At 40.2% G+C, this 18,217-nt stretch overlaps 1 protein-coding gene across 11 annotated transcripts in view; it reads left to right on the top strand.

The window, feature by feature from the left end:
- The window catches only part of dab2ipb (DAB2 interacting protein b), a 178,630-nt gene that overhangs the window by 128,566 nt on the left and 31,847 nt on the right, over nt 1–18,217 (top strand). For all 11 annotated transcript variants that reach the window (XM_032569310.1, XM_032569309.1, XM_032569311.1 and 8 more), the window contains 3 exons: nt 2,160–2,313; nt 5,489–5,587; nt 9,307–9,861. In XM_032569310.1, coding sequence (XP_032425201.1) covers nt 2,160–2,313; nt 5,489–5,587; nt 9,307–9,861 — 808 coding nt within the window. The remainder of the gene's footprint in view (nt 1–2,159; nt 2,314–5,488; nt 5,588–9,306; nt 9,862–18,217) is intronic.

Here is an 18,217-nt window from a genome sequence, read left to right as displayed (position 1 = left end):
GCCGCAAACAGTCAAGAGCTCTTTACTTTGTTTAGTAATCTTCTTTGGCAAAAATAAACAGGGAAAGAATTGAGCCCTGTGGTTGCATTTGTCAGGGGATTGAAGCACTCGAAGATGCATGTCGGGCTCCTTATCACAGTTCGATGGAGAAAACATTCGCAGTAACTCGCGGAGATGTTGGCACCTCAGCTCGTAATTTCTGCGTCTGTGATAAATAAAAATCAGAAACCTGACTAGAAGCAGATGTAATTAACTTTTTTTCCCTGACACTTGGAATAAGATTAATCTGGTGGGTTTTTTTATATATATATATATATATTTACAATCCTATGTGGGGGGAGTAGCAGAAGACGTACCCTGCCAGAAAGAAATTTCAGCTCTAAAATTGGTTTTTCCAAGGTCATCGAACTCAATTAGCCCTATACAGATCGGGCTTGTTTGTTGTAATCAGTCGGGGAGGCCAGGTGATACCAATTGCAAGCTTTGGAAAAAAGAAAACCTTTACAAAGTTAACATAACTGATCCTCAGAAAGTAACAGAAGAGCATTTTCTCAGTTTGTAGAGTAATTAAGAAAGGTCAGTAAAGGTAAAGACCCTACAAATCCTCAGCCGATGTGAAATACCCTCAGGAAGACCTAGCAAACTTGGCCTAACAGTGCACTGTTACTGAGAAGGAAACCCTTTCAGGCTTCTGATAAATACTTAGTATGAAACAAACCCTTTAGGCCAACGGTCTTCAACTCCAGACCTCAAGAGCCTACAACTGTTGGATGTATCTCGGCTACAACACACATTTTGGAGAACATGATTGCGTACTGAGGGGGTAATTCTGCCATTTGATTCATGTGTGTTGGACCAGGGACACAGCTAAAGGTCGCAGGACACCGTCCGTCGAGGTATGGATTAGAGCACGCCTGCTTTAGACTAATGCTGCTTTCAGGTTGGAGGAAAAATCGAAAGGAAACTGGAATTTCAACTTTCACGAGTTGAAACTCTGAGAAACTCAAGTTTAAATTACAGCATGGTTGTTGTGGAGATAAAATCAGTTTCTCCACTTCTATCACCACAGACTGCTTTACAACAGTTATAATATTTTCCTTAAGTGTCTTAGATACAACTGCTCTACTTTTCAAGATGTGTGGTTAATTAAATCTACCAAAATGCCTTTTATAGACAGACATTCGCCAGTCCTCTAAAAACAAACTGAAAGACTCAAAGGGTTGTTTAAAGCAATGCTCCATTTCATCTTTGGGACTCATTTTAAGGAACCTTTGAGATGACATTAACCCTGGGTGTGTTGTGTTTCCACTTGGCCTCGAGGTAGATTAGGCAAATGAGAGTCTGTTGCTCCTCTCCAGCATTTCTATTTCATATTTCAAAGGGCGTTTTTGTTTGTTTGTTTGTTTTTTGTGCCTTATAATATAACTTCGTCAAAACAAAATGTGGCGTTACTATAAAAAATGGTAACTCAGATAAAGTTAGGCATTAGTTTTTTCCACAAGCATTATTGCTTTATTGGGTAATCGCAGCTTTTATTTTTCTACATTTTCTCCCATTTGTTTCACTTTAATCTACAAGAAAAAAATTCAAACCTAATATCATATAGGGATTTGAACCATAGCACATAATTTTTTTTTTAGACTAAGCACCAAAAGAAAAATACAAATCCAATCAAAGTTGGTAAAATAGACAGAAAATGTTGGCAAATTTAGTTTGTGGTAAATGATGGGTTGTATTTTACCCAAGAAGTTAAAATCATAGTGTTATGCAGCTTGTAGTTTATTGTTTTTGGACATTGATTCTATTATTTACTTCGTATTTGTGGATCCATAGCATCAGTTGCCTCTCCAGCTTTTGAACTTACGCATTGGTGCCTAAGATTGAAAATTGGATGTTTCAGAGCCTCCATCATCATCCACTCTTTTGAGGGAGTATGTCAACATGTTCCTCTATACAGTAAGTCGCGAGCCCCGTCACGCTGTGAGCTCGTCAGCTTCAAGGCAAGTGGCCTGCCTCTGTCGTCCTCACACTCCGTCTTCACACTCACCATGAATGCTAGCTGCATATGTTCCCTCTCCTGTACTTCCTCTGCTCACAGTCTGCACAGTGACTCAATTCTCACCGTCCTCCTCCTCTCCTCTCCTCCCCTCCTCCTGTAGATCGCATTTGATGCCAAGACTGAAGGAGTCTCGCTCCCATGAATCACTGCTCAGCCCCAGTAGCGCCGTGGAAGCCCTGGACTTAAGCATGGAGGACGAGGTCATCATCAAACCTGTGCACAGCAGCATCCTCGGCCAGGACTACTGCTTCGAGGTGAGGCGGCGCTCTTTTTATCTCTGCTACACAGCCCTACAGGCGAGATATGTAAAGTAGGTGTGAGAATTAAACCTGCAATGGTTGGAAGCAAAGGTTTAAACAGTCTGTTCTTATTTTATCCAAGTTCACATTCTCTTTTTGACCAAGTGCAGTTTGTAGGAGCTTTTCCTGTCACTGAGACACCTGTGTGAGAGATCAGATAGTCAATATGAAGCTACAGTAAGTGCCAGGGGTCTCCAACTCCAGCTGTCGAGGGCTAATGTTCGGAGACTTTTAGATGTTTCTCTGCTTCATAACAGCTGAGTCAAATAATAAGGTCATTAGCAGGAGTCTGGAAAAGTTGACTCCATACAGAGGAGGAGATTCGGCCTCATAAAATTAACAGTTGAAACAGCAGCAAATAATGTAAATTTGTTGTGCTACCTCAGACTTTATTTCTAAAATCCTCAAAAGTATAACACAATTATTGAACTAGCTATTCCAGCATGATTTAGATACTTTAATAATGAAAATGTATAGATAGCTAAATGTGTCTTTCGTCAAGCTGAACATTCAAGCTAATAATTGCTCAGTTTTAGACCAATAGAAAGCATCTTATCCAACAAAGTGACCAATTGATTTCATTGTGCGTTTTCAATTTTATGTTAAGAGTGTGACTTGTTAACCAGTAAATAAATCCACATTTAGACACTGAAATAATGACAGTAGAACGTTTTGTTTTTTACATATATATCTTTTCAAAATGTGGTTTGAGAACCAGCTTGAAAATTTACTATACTAAGGTTCACACTAAACCTTAATCTATCAATCAAGGTACATTTAACTAGAAAGTCTGTTATGTGTGGAAAAACTTTGAGATTATAGTGTACAGAGTCCTCTGCTGTGTTTGGAGTTTATTTCTAAGCAGAGGTCCTACATTGGGACTGATTGAATACAGAAATGTATTGATGCCAGCACAAGTTGGAAACGGTATCAGCAGAAATAGTTGAATCAGTCATGATTTGTTTGTTGTGATACGAGCTGAAGTTTGAAATAAAATCCTTTGCTGCTAAACTGCAGACGTTTCTTTTAGAGCCTTTTTGCCATTCTCCCTGAAACTCCAGCACTTTGAAAACAACCGCCAGTCACACACTACAAGGTCATAAAACGTTTTCAAGACTCATGTCTTTTTGCTGGTGAAACAAGAGATTAGTATTTTGATAAATTACAGATTTGGGGTTGAATGATTGTAAGCCAAAGCCCAACATAGGGGAGTTCTGTTTTATCCCTCTGACCAAACACAGAAATGATTGGCACTTACAATTTCTTTTCACTCCACTGCTACAACCTCTAGCCTCCTGAAATAGTCCTTTTGGCATACTTCCACTAATCGCTCCACCACTACCACTATTTTTTGGTTCATACACCCATGAAGGTTTTAGAAGAAATCAGTATGTTATATTTTCCTCTTTCCAGAATCATTATTTGTACATTTTGGTTTTAAGAAAGTCTTAAGAAATCGTCCCTGCATCGAGAAAAGGGTTGCCACAACGACTAGCATTCAGAAAATTGCTACCAAGCTGATTTAGGGTCTCTCCACGCTTTGTTTTGGTTTCATTGCCTGGAACTTTACTCATGATGACTCAACGGTCTCATCAGTGTTGTTTACAGGCTCAGCAGGCAGCAGTGGAGCTCCAAACCCCTCTGTATATGCTAGCTGCTAATGAGCCAGATTTGATACCCAGCAGAGATGAGGGGGTCGTGGGGGAGTGAGCGTAAACTCTGTGTATGTTAATCACTAACACATTCATCAAAACATTGTTACAGGCTCATAATATGTACTTTAAGTGGTATGTTCACAGCTTACCCTGCTGCTACAACTGCTGCTGTTTCAGATTGTTGTGTTGATTTCCTCTGATGCCTTGGTCAATCGAAATTCTGATTCTGATTGGTTTTTTTAATCTCATTTAATGTTCTCACTTCTTTACATCAATCGGAGATTAGAATTTGTTTTCATGGTCAATGTTTCAGCTGACCAGTTCTTAGAGTCAAAAACATAATAATATTTTTTTTTTTTTTTTGATAGTTTTCAGACCAAATATTTCCAAAAATTAAAAGATAAAAAGAGTAAAACAACTAACAGCTGGAAGTAATGTTTGATATTTATGGTTGAAAAGTGATTCATTAAGTACTACATAGCATATGTCAAGAGAAAAAATGAAAGGTTTTACAGTAGTATAACAAAACAACAAAAGACAATCAACAAATATAAATAAAAAAAGGCAATAAAATACAGCTGTATTCTTCACCAAGATCTTTTATTGAACATTTTTGAAAAATCTATTTATGTGATGATGTTTCCATATATTTTGGATAATTTTCCAGTTGAAAAGTGACAACCTGAGAAACAGAAAACGTCTTACACTCCTTGTCTTGTTTTAGGTACTAAGTCTGAACTACAAAGTGCATTGCTTATGTCTGCATGAGAAAAAGTAGTTTTTGCGAGATCACGGAATATATTATCCCCCCCCCAAAATTTTTTTAATAAAATTTTCCTAACAAAGGCATCTTTGAAAAGAGAAACTGCTGAATATTTCAGATGACTTGAGTACGGCTAAAAACGCTAAGCACCAATAAATCAGGCTGCTGTCAAGCAAAAAGAGCTTCCCAAATTTGCATAACAGTGAGCTACTTGTTTCTATATGTCTGAATTTTTCCTGGACATTAAAAGGAAGAAAAGGTCAAGGAAGAAGCTGTGACCTGTGGACAGCCTGTTCTTGTCTGATTAGTCATTCCTTGTGGTCTGATTGGAAACTGCCCACCAGTATTGTACATACAGTCAGACTGTAGAGTCAGATTTTTAACAATTTCTTTGAAAACATGATTATGTATATGCAGATTTGTGTATATAGCAGAAGATACATCACGTAAACACACGAGCAGTGAAGCTGACTTCACTGAGGCTGTTTCTATCCATCGTGAAATTAGCCAAAACGACAAGTCATTTCCCAACGGTCATTTTCTGTTTCCTGTCATCTGCTTCTGTTTATTTTGCACAAGGTTATTTCTCTCTGGCTGCTAATGTGATGCATTTTAACTGGGTTCACCGTGAAAGCTTCTCCGTCTCCTTTCTTGCGTGAGGCTCGATCATCGAAGCATTTGTTTTCCTCCTGTCTTTCTGCCTCTGCGGTAGGTCACCACCTCCACAGGAAGCAAATGTTTTTCCTGCCGTTCGGCGGCCGAGAGAGACAAATGGATGGAGAATCTGAGGAGAGCCGTGCAGCCGAACAAGGTATGTAAATGCACGCGATGTGCAAGGGGACAGGGGAGCCGTTGGGCAATCAGCACAAATGAGCTCGAGTGTCCCAATTACGAAACCTCGCTCTGCAACGCAGATAAAGACGCACTAAAGTGTCAACAAGGTTAGCTCTTCGTACAGACTACAATTTAAGGGTTTAGGATTCTCTGGTGGGATGGAAAAACACTTAAAGTGCTTTCCTCTGTTGTGCAGCGAAGATTTAGGTGGCAAGTATGTCAAGGCAAGAAGATTTCCCGATTCAAAATATGCGATATGTTCATTTCTACATGTGCCATTACTTATATATTTGGATATTTGCTCTTCCGAGATAGGTGCTAACTAAACTCCACATGTTTGCCTGTGATGATAGGATAGAATTCCAACATGCCTTCAGGGAAAGAAAAAAAAATTGAGCTTTGGAGATTTTTTTTTTTTTTTTTTTTTTTAACTTCCTTTACCATGATGATTACCGTGTGACGTGGAAAGCCATAAATATAAGCTGCAATCCAGCCAGGTGACTGTGTTTAAGGTCTTCATGTCTGGTCATATAAACTCTAATGAACTATAAAGTAGGGAAAGTTATAAAAGTAATTCAAAGAAATTATTCAGTTAAATAATTTTTTACAGAGATTACTCAGGGTACCAATAAGTGTGCAAAAATTAAAATAAAAAAAAATATGGATATACGTTTCCCCTCCTGAATAAATGTATTCAAACTAAAAGTTTAACTTGCAATATGTTGAACTTATTTTGAGATCTTTACCTGGAGTGCAAATTAATGTGGCCAACAGTGTTTATAAGAACTGTTGCATTACCGTATTTAATAAATGGACAAACAGATTTTAAACTGTGATACACAAACTAATATTACACCCTCAACTGCAGCAGTATGTATGCAGCAGAGCTAGACTGAAGCAAGACTGATGGAGAGATTTATCAATGACACCAGTGGGAAATTAATGTTCAAATGTTCTCCTTTAAAAAAGGCTTATTTTAATGTACCTGCTCGTAAAAGCCTCTTTCCTTTTACTGGAACAGAACAACAAAATAAAAAAATAAAAAAAAGTCGAGTAACTACAGCAAGACCTGAAAACTGATGTGTACAGATCCAATTAGAGAGAGTTTGGAATAATAGACATACATTGCTGTCTTAAGATGTGCTAAAACTGATGGATACATGCCTAAAAAAGCTGCAGATGTAATCCAGTAAAATCATTAAATCATTTTCTTTCAACCTATTTTTGTTGCCTTCTGTTGGTCTTTCACATAAGATCAAAATAAAGCACCTGGGACCTTGAGTCTGTAACAGGACAAAAAAGCGAAAAGGTTCAAGGGGAACAAATATTTTTGTGCAGCACTTTATAGTGAGATTCATACAAAGAGTCTAATTCAATTCAGATTCTGACACAGCACAGCCAAATACTGTAGATCCTCGGCTGGCAGATGGGAAAGCAACCAGATAGTAGGACCTTTGTACGGGCTGAATGACTCAGCACATGAAGCACTTAAGTTCGCTTTGGCAGGATGAATGTGGTTGGGAAGTGATTGCTTTTTCAATCCCAGTGTGTAGGAGTGATTGTCTCCGGGATTGAGGGTGGGTTGACCCGCAAAGCAACAAGAAGGTATTCGGTTAAAAAAAAAAAAAAATTGCTCAATGTTTTCAGAAGAAAAATAACTGAATCGAGACACAAAGAGGAACCTGTGAATGTTTTTTTTTTTTGTTTGTTTTTTTTGAGAAGAAACATTTGGGTCTCTTTTTTTAGTGAAGATGAAAAGTCATGTCTTTAAAGTGGTGACATGGAGGATGTAGTTCTGCTTTTAGAGAGAAAGCTGATTTGTTTTATCTGGAAAACGTGTAGAAAAGAGTACTTTTCCTGAAAGGGGTCAACAACCAGACGTCTAAGACCTTGTAGCCTATAAATCCCCTCTGTGTCAGTCAGTGATAATAGGAAGTGCAGGATTAGTCACAAATTGCAAAACCATGACATCAGAAAAAAAAATTTTATCGTTTCCCATCTTCTCCGCCTAGCAGTCATCAACAACAGTCCTAATAAATATGCCTGCATGAAAATTATAACTATTTTTGCAACACAGGCAAAAAAAAAAAAAAAAAAAAAGCCTTCACCTGTTGAACAGTGTGTTTTGCTGTGAATGTTAATGCTGCAAGGCATCATGGGACAGCAGCTCTCCTTTCATTCTCTTAAGGACGATCTTTTGTATTAAGCGCTGAAGTGGGTAAGAAAGGAATCGCTGGAGCTCAGTTTCTCGCTGATTTAATAAGCTCTTATCACAGCTGCTGCTGCTTCAAGGTCATTTATCTCAGTTAGGAGCAAATCTTACATTAAACAAAAAAAAAAACAAACCTGACTGCACTGATAAACATTTTAGTGCTCCGACTGTTAGCTCCCTCTTTATGCAGGAACCGCTTCTCTATCATACAGTCTTTAGAAAAGAGGTGCGCTAGCCACAGCGCTAAGGAATTTTGTGTAGCGGTCCATCATTTTAGAGTAGATGAAAGTGATGCAAAGTTGTCCTTTTATTTTTACTAATAAAAATCAAAACTGTCAAAATAAACACCCCCCTTCCCTGACGTGTCCGTTACCCTAAATAAGACTCGGTGCAATCAACTGCCTTAAGAAATCACATAACTACTTCATAGATCACCTGAGCTACATTCACTGTAGCATACATGAGTCTGTTGGTCAGAGGTTGGTCAAATAACATTAGTGAACAGGCAAGATCATGAAGACGAATCAGCAGAGCACCGAGGTGCAAGAAAATGTGGTGGAAAAGATTGAAGCAGGAATAAGTAATGCAATAATATCTAGAGCTCGAGAAAAAACTCTTGGACCACCTAAAGCGGCTTATTTTTCTTGCATCACGCTGAATTATGGTTTTATCTATCAATAAATCCTGTTTATTTGTATAGCACATTTCATCAACGTAGCAGTTCAAGGTGCTTTCGGTCATGAAAACATAAAAAAATAAATAAAAATGCAGTCATCAATTTTGAAACCAATAAGAGACAATACCTTCTGTCAAGTGCTGTCATTAAAATCATTAATACACATCAAATCTATTGGTCAGTGTTCCATTTATTATGGTTCAAAGGCAACTCTAAAACATGTGGGTTTTTAGTCTTGGTTTGTAGGACCTCAGTGTTTCGGCTGCTTTGCAGTTTTCTGGAAGTTTGTTCCAGATTTGTGGTGGATAGAAGCTGAAAGCTGCTTCTCCATGTTTACCTGAACTTACTCTGATTCAGTACTTGAGGAATCCGAGGGAGTCTTTATGACTTTTTTGAGGTCTGGTATTTCATTTTTAAAATATCAATATCAGCTGCTCTCTCTTTCTCTGTCTTTCTCTCTTTTTTTTTTTTTTTTTTTGCTAGTTTTTCAGTGCAATATGAATGACGTGGCAGACCACCCCTGGCGAAATCAATCAATGACCTGAAATGCTTCTTGCATTTAGAGAAAAACAAGGGAAATTTTTTTGCTTTTATATGAATGGAAATCAAGGGGCATGTTTGAAGCCCCGCTTGAGTTGTTTTCAGTCATTTAAAATAGAAATACAGCTTAATCCGAGATGTTTTAATGTACTGAATATGTTCGCCGCCTGGGAACATCAGTGAATTTGAGGTATTTCTGCCGCTATTTTCTTGTTCCCTCCCACACGTCCTCAAGGTTAACTCAGTTCCTGTTATCCTCCCTCTTCAGGACAACAGTCGGCGGGTGGAAAACATGCTGAGGCTGTGGATCATCGAGGCCAAGGACCTGCCGGCCAAAAAGAAATACTTCTGCGAGCTGTTCCTCGATGACTCACTGTACGCTCGCACCACCTGCAAGCTCAAGACCGACAACCTGTTCTGGGGGGAGCACTTCGAGTTCAGCAACCTGCCCGCCGTCCGGAGCATCGCGGCGCACCTCTACAAGGACACGGACAAGAAGAAGAAGAAGGACAAAAACAACTACATCGGCCTCGTCAGCATCCCCGTCCTGGCCGTCACCGGGCGGCAGTTTGTGGAGAAGTGGTACCCGGTCAGCACGCCCACCCCGCCCAAGGGTAAGACGTCGGGCCCCATGATCCGGATCAAGGCCCGCTATCAGAGCATGAACATCCTTCCGATGGAGATGTACAAGGAGTTTGCGGAGTACACCACCAACAACTACATGATGCTGTGCTCGGTGCTGGAGCCGGCCATCAGCGTCAAGAACAAGGAGGAGGTGGCGTGCGCGCTGGTGCACATCCTTCAGAGCACCGGCAAGGCGAAGGTTAGTGATCCCCTCCACAGCCTCTGTTTTATCGGTTTCCATTCAGCCCGCGTTCCTGTTCTCCGCAGGAACGGCGCAGATAAAAAAAAAAGGGCCGATGTTGGCCCATTATTTCGTCGTGAGCCTCTGACTTCACATTACAAAAGCTCAGAGAGGTTAACAATTCCTCTGCTGCCTGCTAATCCGGTGAACTCCTGACCCCAACCCACCACTTTAAACACAGCCGTAGCGCCAGCGGCAGACACACGAGTGATTTCTTCTCAACATAGCCGCCTGAATTACAGTCAGGACTCGAGCTAATCCCTTACATGCATCTCCTGCAGTGCCTCGCGGCATACCGAAGCACGAAAATATTCACCGCCGGCTGCAGATTAGTTCACTACAGCTGCGGCTAAGTCTCCCATGACAGCAGACCGTTGGACTCAAATAACCCTTTATCCGTCTACATAAATAAAGGAATCATTGTACTTTACTGAGCAACACTGTTGAAAGAGTTGAGAGAAAAAAAAAGTATGTCCTCTTATCTGTCTCTGAAGGAAAAAAAAAAAGAAGCTCAATTGCTTCCTTTTTACAAAGCCAACCAGAAACAGCTGGAATCCCAGAAGTTTTAAATTAGCTTGGAACATGTACTTTAAAAAAAACTAAAAACATGCAGTAACATGCATAAAAATCTGCATACAATGCAGACAGAGTCTGTTAATGATCTATATCCAGTGTCATTCCTGCTGAGGCGCTTAGTGTGAAATGGAACATCTTATTGAATGTGGCATATGAACCTTATGAAAAGCACAATTTCAGAAGGTACACATATTTTATTGATTTTTGCACTCTGTCACTTAGCAGCTAGTTGCTGGTAACAAGCAACACCAAGGTTTTTAAAAGTTAAGAGCTCCCTTTGGTCCCCAAAGGTCATACAGAGAGCACGGCAGACATGTGGAACAATTCTCTCTGGTCTGATGAAACCAAAACTAAAGTGTCTGGCCTACTTATGAAGCACTACTTTTGGCAGGAAACTAACACTAGACACTTCCCTGAACAAAAACACCCTAAAGTGAAACATGATATCAGCGGCATTTAGCTGTAGGTGTAGATGATGGTAATATGGATACACCTGAACGCAGAGTGATTGCGAGTAGAGAGTTACGCTAAACATAATGCCAGATCTACAATGGAATAGCATGTTTATGTCTTAGGATGACCTGGTTGAAATCCTTTTTTGTTTGTTTGTTTTTTATTTAAGCATACAGTATATTGTCCGGTAGTGTGGTACTCAGACAGAATTGTTTTCTGTTAAGTTGAGGCCCCAAGCAGATTTACCGTCCCAAGTGAAGCATTATGGTTTTCGCCATGATATACTTACATATACAGTATACAGCTCTGGAAAAACTTAAGAGACCTCTGTATCTCATGGTTATTCCACCAAATATTGATTTCTGAACTCTCCCTGAGTTAAAGCATCAGTATTGTTGTTTCTAAAAGAATATGGACTTGCTTTCTTTGCATTATTTTAGGTCTGAAAGCACTGCATCTTCTTCGTTATTCAGATATACTCTCACATTTACTTGTATTATTATATGTACCATATACTGTACTTTCCAATGATGACTGATATATACAGTATATATGTTATGCTGTTTGTTGTTGTGATTTTGCGGTTTTGTTTTTTCTCTGTCTATGGGTTTAGTAGCAGACCTTTTTTTCCTTCTCTCTCTGCACACACACCCCCCCGCACCCCCACACGCCCCAGCGCACCCCCACACACACACACACACACACATATATATATGTCTCCCTTGCTTTAACATCGAGTAAAAGCAAGGGAGAAAGGCGGTCGAAGAAGAAAGGTGTAGGGAAGAGAAGAAAAATTTGCCTCTAAACCTGCAGAAAGAGAAAAAAACAAAACCGAGAAACTACCCTAACAACAAACAACATATGCATATTGACAACAGTCATCATTGGAAAGTACTGTACATGCTACATGGTAATCCCAGATGTATTTATTGGCATCTGCAGCCCAACTGAGAGTTTATGTGTCAAACACCTGAATCTAAACTTGATGGCCCAGTCCAAGTCAACACCAGAATCCAATCGGGAGTTTGCAGATGCTAACAAAGTAGAGCAACAATAATCAGCATTATTTTTGAATTTTGGTTAGGCAACCACACTTTTGAAACTCCTGAATTACCCTTACAAAGGCTTAAGGCTTTGATTTATTAACAAAGAGAAAGTAACAGTGTTACTTTGGGCACCTTTTGTCTCTTTAGCTTGAAGTTTGCTCCTCATCCTCCATGGTTTACGACTTCAGTTTGTGCGTCAGCTTAGTTTTCACGACAGCTTCTTGGAGTTTTATCGCAGCCTGGCACAGATTGATGAATGATTGGCATTTAAGAAGGAATGTCCGTCCACATAGCAGCACCAGCCCGTTGGTTTAGGCTGATCTCTAATATCCGCTGATTGATTGGAGGACCAGGCCTCTGCTGATCCCCTGAGGGGCGAGGGCTACATCTTTAATTACCAATCAGTTAATCCTGTCCCTCTCACTAAAGCTCTTTTTAGGTCTTTCAGGCCCACTACAGCTTGTTCACCTTGTGGTCATCTGTCATTTCTGGATTTCAGTAAAACTCTTCCTCTGGCACTGAGAAGAAGTTTACAAGCGTCGCAAAAATCCCATCAGGAGCGAGTTAAACCGGCTGTGTTTTCCTGCTCGCGTTTGCAGTCTCGTTAGAGAAACTAGCAGGGAGCGGACAGCTTTTGGACTGTCATGCAAAGGGAACATGTTGACTGGTAATTATTACAGCTTTCTTTATACTTGAAAGTATGAGGGGCTTTTATTTATTTTTTTAAGCATTAAGTCATGCGGTGCCAAGCAGCACAAAGCAGAACCAACAAACCCCATATCCGAAAATATTTCAAGCCTAAAATGGATATCTTCCCGCAGCAGCTCGGATGCTGTTCATTTTTCTAGATCTTGCAGCCAGTGTTGGATGGTTTGCTTTTAATACTTTAATGTTGAAGCCTCGTTTCATGTTGCACCAACTTAGTCATGGTCCAAAAATTGCAGAGTTATATTTAGGAATCAAGCTGTTGAAGGTGAGCCATGAGAAAATCTTGTACTAGAGGTACTACTGGTCTGTTTCTGCAAATGTTCAGCAGACATTTTGAATAATTCTGTCCCATATTATGTATGGGTAAGTCTGAAACTGTCAGTCTGGTGTGTTATTTAGGATGGTGCCTTTTGTTCACTGAACACTATTTGTGTTTATATTATTTACACATAATCAGACCCTATTCGCTAAATAGGAGAACAATTTTTATTTGTAAAAACGTTAACCATATAGAATCGTAAAAAAAAAAAAAGATTCTGCTTAAAAAGTAGGCACTATTTTGTGTTTGTGTTTTTTGTGCTTTTTTTGGCACAATTTTCTATTGTAAAAATACAAAGTTTTGGCCCCAAAAATGCTCCTTCAAGTCGCTGCATCTCATCTGTTGCAGCCTGCTGTTTAGCTATGCAAATTTCTGCTTGGAGCAGTCAACGGTTAGCAACCGGGTTAGATTCCTGTTCTCTGTTTTGTCATTTTTTATCACTCATCAGCGTGTAATTACAGCCCTGCTCGGTTGAACACTCGCTCGTCGTCTGTCCACTTTCACCGTCCTTTTCTTCGATCATCTCTCCTTTCATGCTTCGCCGCGTCCCGAGCCCTTCTCTCCCTCTCTCTCTCTTTCCCTCTCTGTCTCTGGGGAGATGTCAGTACTGGTACCCATATTGATGTCTGGGCGCAGCGGTAAGCAGAGACACACCCTGCATCTGTGGCAGCCCGTGCCAACTCTGCTCACACACAAGAATAAACCCCGAGATGTCTCAAAAGTCTGATGTTGTTCAAGATGTTTACAGCGGAATGTGTTCCAACCTGTTTTATTTAAGTTTTTGAGACAGAGAGACCTAGAACTCTGCGCTCCGAGCCTCCGAACCCGGTGAAATACCGTTACATCCTCAAACCTCAGACAGCGCTATTAGAAGCCCAACATCTGTATTGGAATTGCCTGGAGAAGTTCACTCTCCTTTTTATCTGAAAACATCCACTCCCGGCTCGAATTCTTCGGGTTATTGATCTAGTCATCTCGACGCCTCTGCCCTCAGATAGATTACGTTCTAATTTTGCTGCCGCTTCTCTCGGCTGCACAGACTCTGGGAAGCGACAATGGGAAGGATTTATTCTGGTGATAAATGTCCATGGGAGGGTTATACTCAGGATTTTACTCCATTTCACTGCTCCTCAAGGTAAACTGTCAGCCCTGCTTAACAGAGGGGAACTACATGAATCTGTACGCTTTTCATCCCTTACTGTAAACTGGTATCAGCCTGCAGCACAGCCATAATTCTTATTAAAAAAATAATAGACTGCCTTTAGTATTATTTTTTATGCTGCAGTTGTCTGTAAGTATTCTTAATCCCATATTTTAGATGTGTTTCTCATGTTTAGATGCCTTTTTATTGGCTGTTAATCTCATCATTTTGATATCAAGGAGGAGAGGGTCTACTCGCGTCTCGGTGAGCTACGTTCACGAAGGAGGGAAAAACAAAAAGAGCGAGAGAGAGCATATCATATTCCTAAACTGTTCAATAACTACCGCATGATTTATTTATAATTTTTTTTTTTTTATTGACCGCTACCTGACAGCCCAGAGTGATGGAGGAGGCGTGGGAATGCATATGAAGCAATTTACGGTCACCTTGCGGGAGGAACGCGTTTTCTCTGGCCATGGAGCCAGGCAACAATTAGATCCGCAGTTACCAACAGACGCGTAGGAGGTCGTTAAGAAGCGATGACCTTCGGCGAGAATAGGACTGTTTCACAAAACATGAAACCAAACAAAAACATATATATCTCATGAAATCTATTTGTTTCTATAGAAAACAGAAAATCTAAAATTGTTCCTACTGCTGCTTAAGTTAATACAATTTAATAAAATTACAATTTATTTTTGCCAAATGGGTTAAAGCCACAGTATAGACTGATTACCTGAAAATATGTCAGTAAGTTTCAAGTGCTTATTGCACACAATACACATAGAGCTTGCATTTCGGCCCCAACAAAAACACAACTTGTCCATAGGCACATCTTCAGTTGAAAAACTAAGCCGCCTCATTACATAATGTCTGCGCTGAAGACCCTTTGGGACAGTAGTGTCAAACTCATTTTCATTTTGGGCCACATAGAGATGCTGAATGTCCCCAAAAGGCCGGCTGTGGCTGAATGTATTAATACAGGCCATTAACAAACTGTTAAAATATGAATAAATTGCTGTTTCTTCCTCCAGTGAGTACTTCATGAAATAGATAATACTGAACATCTTTTCACATTGATGTAATTTGGCAGTACACAGATTAAAATCTCTCTGATTTGTTTGGTAAAATAATATTTACAAAAATGTTTTTAGAAGCTTCTTTTTATGCGTCCCCCTGGAGTTTAAAGGGCCACATGAATTAGCTATGGTGGTCTGGATTTGGCCCCGGGGGCCTTGAGTTTGACAAGTGAGGTTTAAAACTGTCTCTGAAAAAAACACTAGAAATCTCTCACCCAGCTAAAGCAGTTACAGTAATGGTTGACCAATCATGATGAAGAAGAAATGTCCTAAAGATATCACTGAAGGACCTTGACACACTTTAGGATAAAATCCATGCCAAACCAGCAGCGAGACTAATATTTCTGAGGTGTATGACACTCACTGTAAGACCCCCTGCAGTCAGACTTGCTTTTCCTAATGATCATCTGCTTCCTGTTTCTGTGGCCAACGGCGAAGCTCGGCGCCTTCGGCAGGAGGTGCCTTCATTTCTATCAGGCCCTCAGTCCTTGTCGTCAATCCAATGTGACCCTCGCAGAAAATGCTGCAGGCTATCATGCTGTAACACTAGCCACAGATCCCCCAGGTGGAGAGACCCAGGTGGTGGTGGGGGATGGAGGGAAAGTTCTAGCAAGATGAGGAGAGTGAAGGACAGACCGACTGTCATGGCTCCATTTTATTTATTTTATTTTACTTTTAAATCTTTACTCAGTTTTTGCCTTTGGAAGTATAACCTAGCCCATTTGGTCTCTAATGCTTGATCTTGATTGTTCATGGTTATCATTATCACTAAACACCTACATTCAGCTTTACATTTGTTGTCCAGTTCCTGTAAAGTTACCCATACCGATTTTTGGTCTGTTCTGTTTGCTCTTTAAGAATGATCATATAGGGGCACATAAGGATGGCATTAAGAACGTTTCTAGTCTTTCTTACAAGAAACCACCATTAACTTATGTTAATGGTGGTTATATGAGAGAGCAGTCTCTATAAAATCAGATTTTACAAATGTTTGTTCCTATTTTAAGCTGTGTTTAGCATCGCTAGCAGAGTTAGCATGGTTAGCATGACTCCAACAACTTTCATGTATGTTACCCAGATGTTGTACAGTTTTTACATTGTCTATTTTCTATATATTGTAGTCAGAGCGTTTCCATCCATCGGACCAGAAAATATTATATACATCTTTGTCTAAGCTCATCAAACATTTTGATACCTGGTCATTGTTTCTGTTCAGATTTTGTTGAGTCACTCAGTAGCAGCATCAACACCGAGGAGTGCTGTTGTCAACACCCTTACGTGTGATACATTCATTGACTTGGAAAAAAGTTGGATTTTTAAGTATCCACCTGGCCAGTCAATAGTGAGAGCTGATAAGGCTGAAAATCTACCAATTTGGGTCAGCTCTCAGTATCTTGGCGCTTTTCTCGTCTCAACAGCTTTTGTGTTTTGTTTTTTCCTGATAAATCTCAGCCTTTCCACAGCCTAAATTACCCATTCATGAAATTAGCTAATTTAATCCCATAGAAAAGTCTCAATTAATGCGCTGATGGATGTTGTGCCAATAGCAGCATTTCCAGAAAGAATATTCTTAGCTGGTTTGAACAGCCCAGATTACACAAGATCATAATCAAGTCATCATGTTGATCGTTTCACATGTGCCTGATCCCAAAGTGGGTTGAATTGATCTGTCAGGCAGCCTCCCCCGCTTTCAAACTTACCTTTATTTTTTTATTCACGTTCAGTTTTTAGCGCTATTGCTTTTTATTGCCATAGAAACCCACAAGGCTTTTAAACAGAAGCTGTCAAACTGGTGCCGAGACGGTGCTTTCGTTTTCGTTTCTCTTTGTCCGAGCGCCACTGCGTCTCGTTTTTGTGCGCCGTCCAAATATGAAAACGCGCGTGTCCCAACGCCACGACGGCCGCGTCATTTGCTTCAGAATCCAGCAGAATAGAGATTTCTACAGACTCCGATGCCTACTTTTTATTAGCCCAGACTAGCCTCGCTGCTCTGCTGACCCATCTCTTGCCCTTATATTCATGGCGCTCCTTCTATCCCTGAACTCTGTGTTGGGGTTTTTGAGGCATGGTTTGGTTGATGGGATGTGGCAGCATTTTAGAGAGTGTTCTATTTCTCCTTATTAGCACTGAAGCAGAGGGAAGGAGGTGGGGAGGGAGGGGTTCAGTCTGCAAGACTGAGTGAGTGCTTTAGGAGAAACACTAAAGGATGACACGAGGGAACAGGGCGCCGCTCCAATCTCTGCTTAAAATGTAATTGCTTTGGCTTTTAGGATACTTGTGCTTCTATATGGTAAAGCTAATTAAACCAAATCTTATGCGGCTAGTTTGCGGCCTTTTTATGCATCCTAATGTGGAGGAGGTGATCGCAAACTTTACTTTCCTTTAAATCCATAACATGAAGTCTTAAGGATTAAAAACCAAAAATAAGGAGCATGAAGAGCTGCGATTTATCCCAGAAGCATCTCCGTCGTCACAAAAAGCCGTCGTATCAAATCCAGTTAAGCGAAGAGGGCTTTTCAGAATGCAGATGCTCGCAAAAGTTTATTTCGTCAGATAATAGCCTCAACTTTCTATGTATCCTTTTTTTTTTTTTTGTAGGGCATATATGTGAAAAAATATTCAATTAAAATTGTAAAAAAGTGGATTGTGCATTTGCATACGGCGACCTTAAAATCGAGTTGAACCCACTGCCTGCAGGACTCACCGGACTAGTAAATAATGTCCACTCATGTTTAATTTAATCACAGCATAAAATACGGTGGAGAACATCATCGACACACAGCATCACGAAGACCATCGGAAAGGTCAGGTATGATGTTGCACTGGTTGATCCGTCATCTGAAAATGGAAAGAGAAGGACTCAACTGGAGATCTGGAGCTCTGGAGAGCATTAAGTATAGAAATGGGCCCCATGGTGGCGCTAGAGTAGCTAAAAGGTTCCACATCTCAGGTAGGAGAATCTGTTGACAGACTTTGCTTTATAAAATCCTCT

This window comes from Xiphophorus hellerii, chromosome 8 (genome assembly GCF_003331165.1).
Source record: "Xiphophorus hellerii strain 12219 chromosome 8, Xiphophorus_hellerii-4.1, whole genome shotgun sequence".
Lineage (NCBI taxonomy): Eukaryota > Metazoa > Chordata > Actinopteri > Cyprinodontiformes > Poeciliidae > Xiphophorus > Xiphophorus hellerii.
Note: the sequence above shows the minus strand (reverse complement) of the source record. Positions and strands in the feature narration are given on the sequence as shown.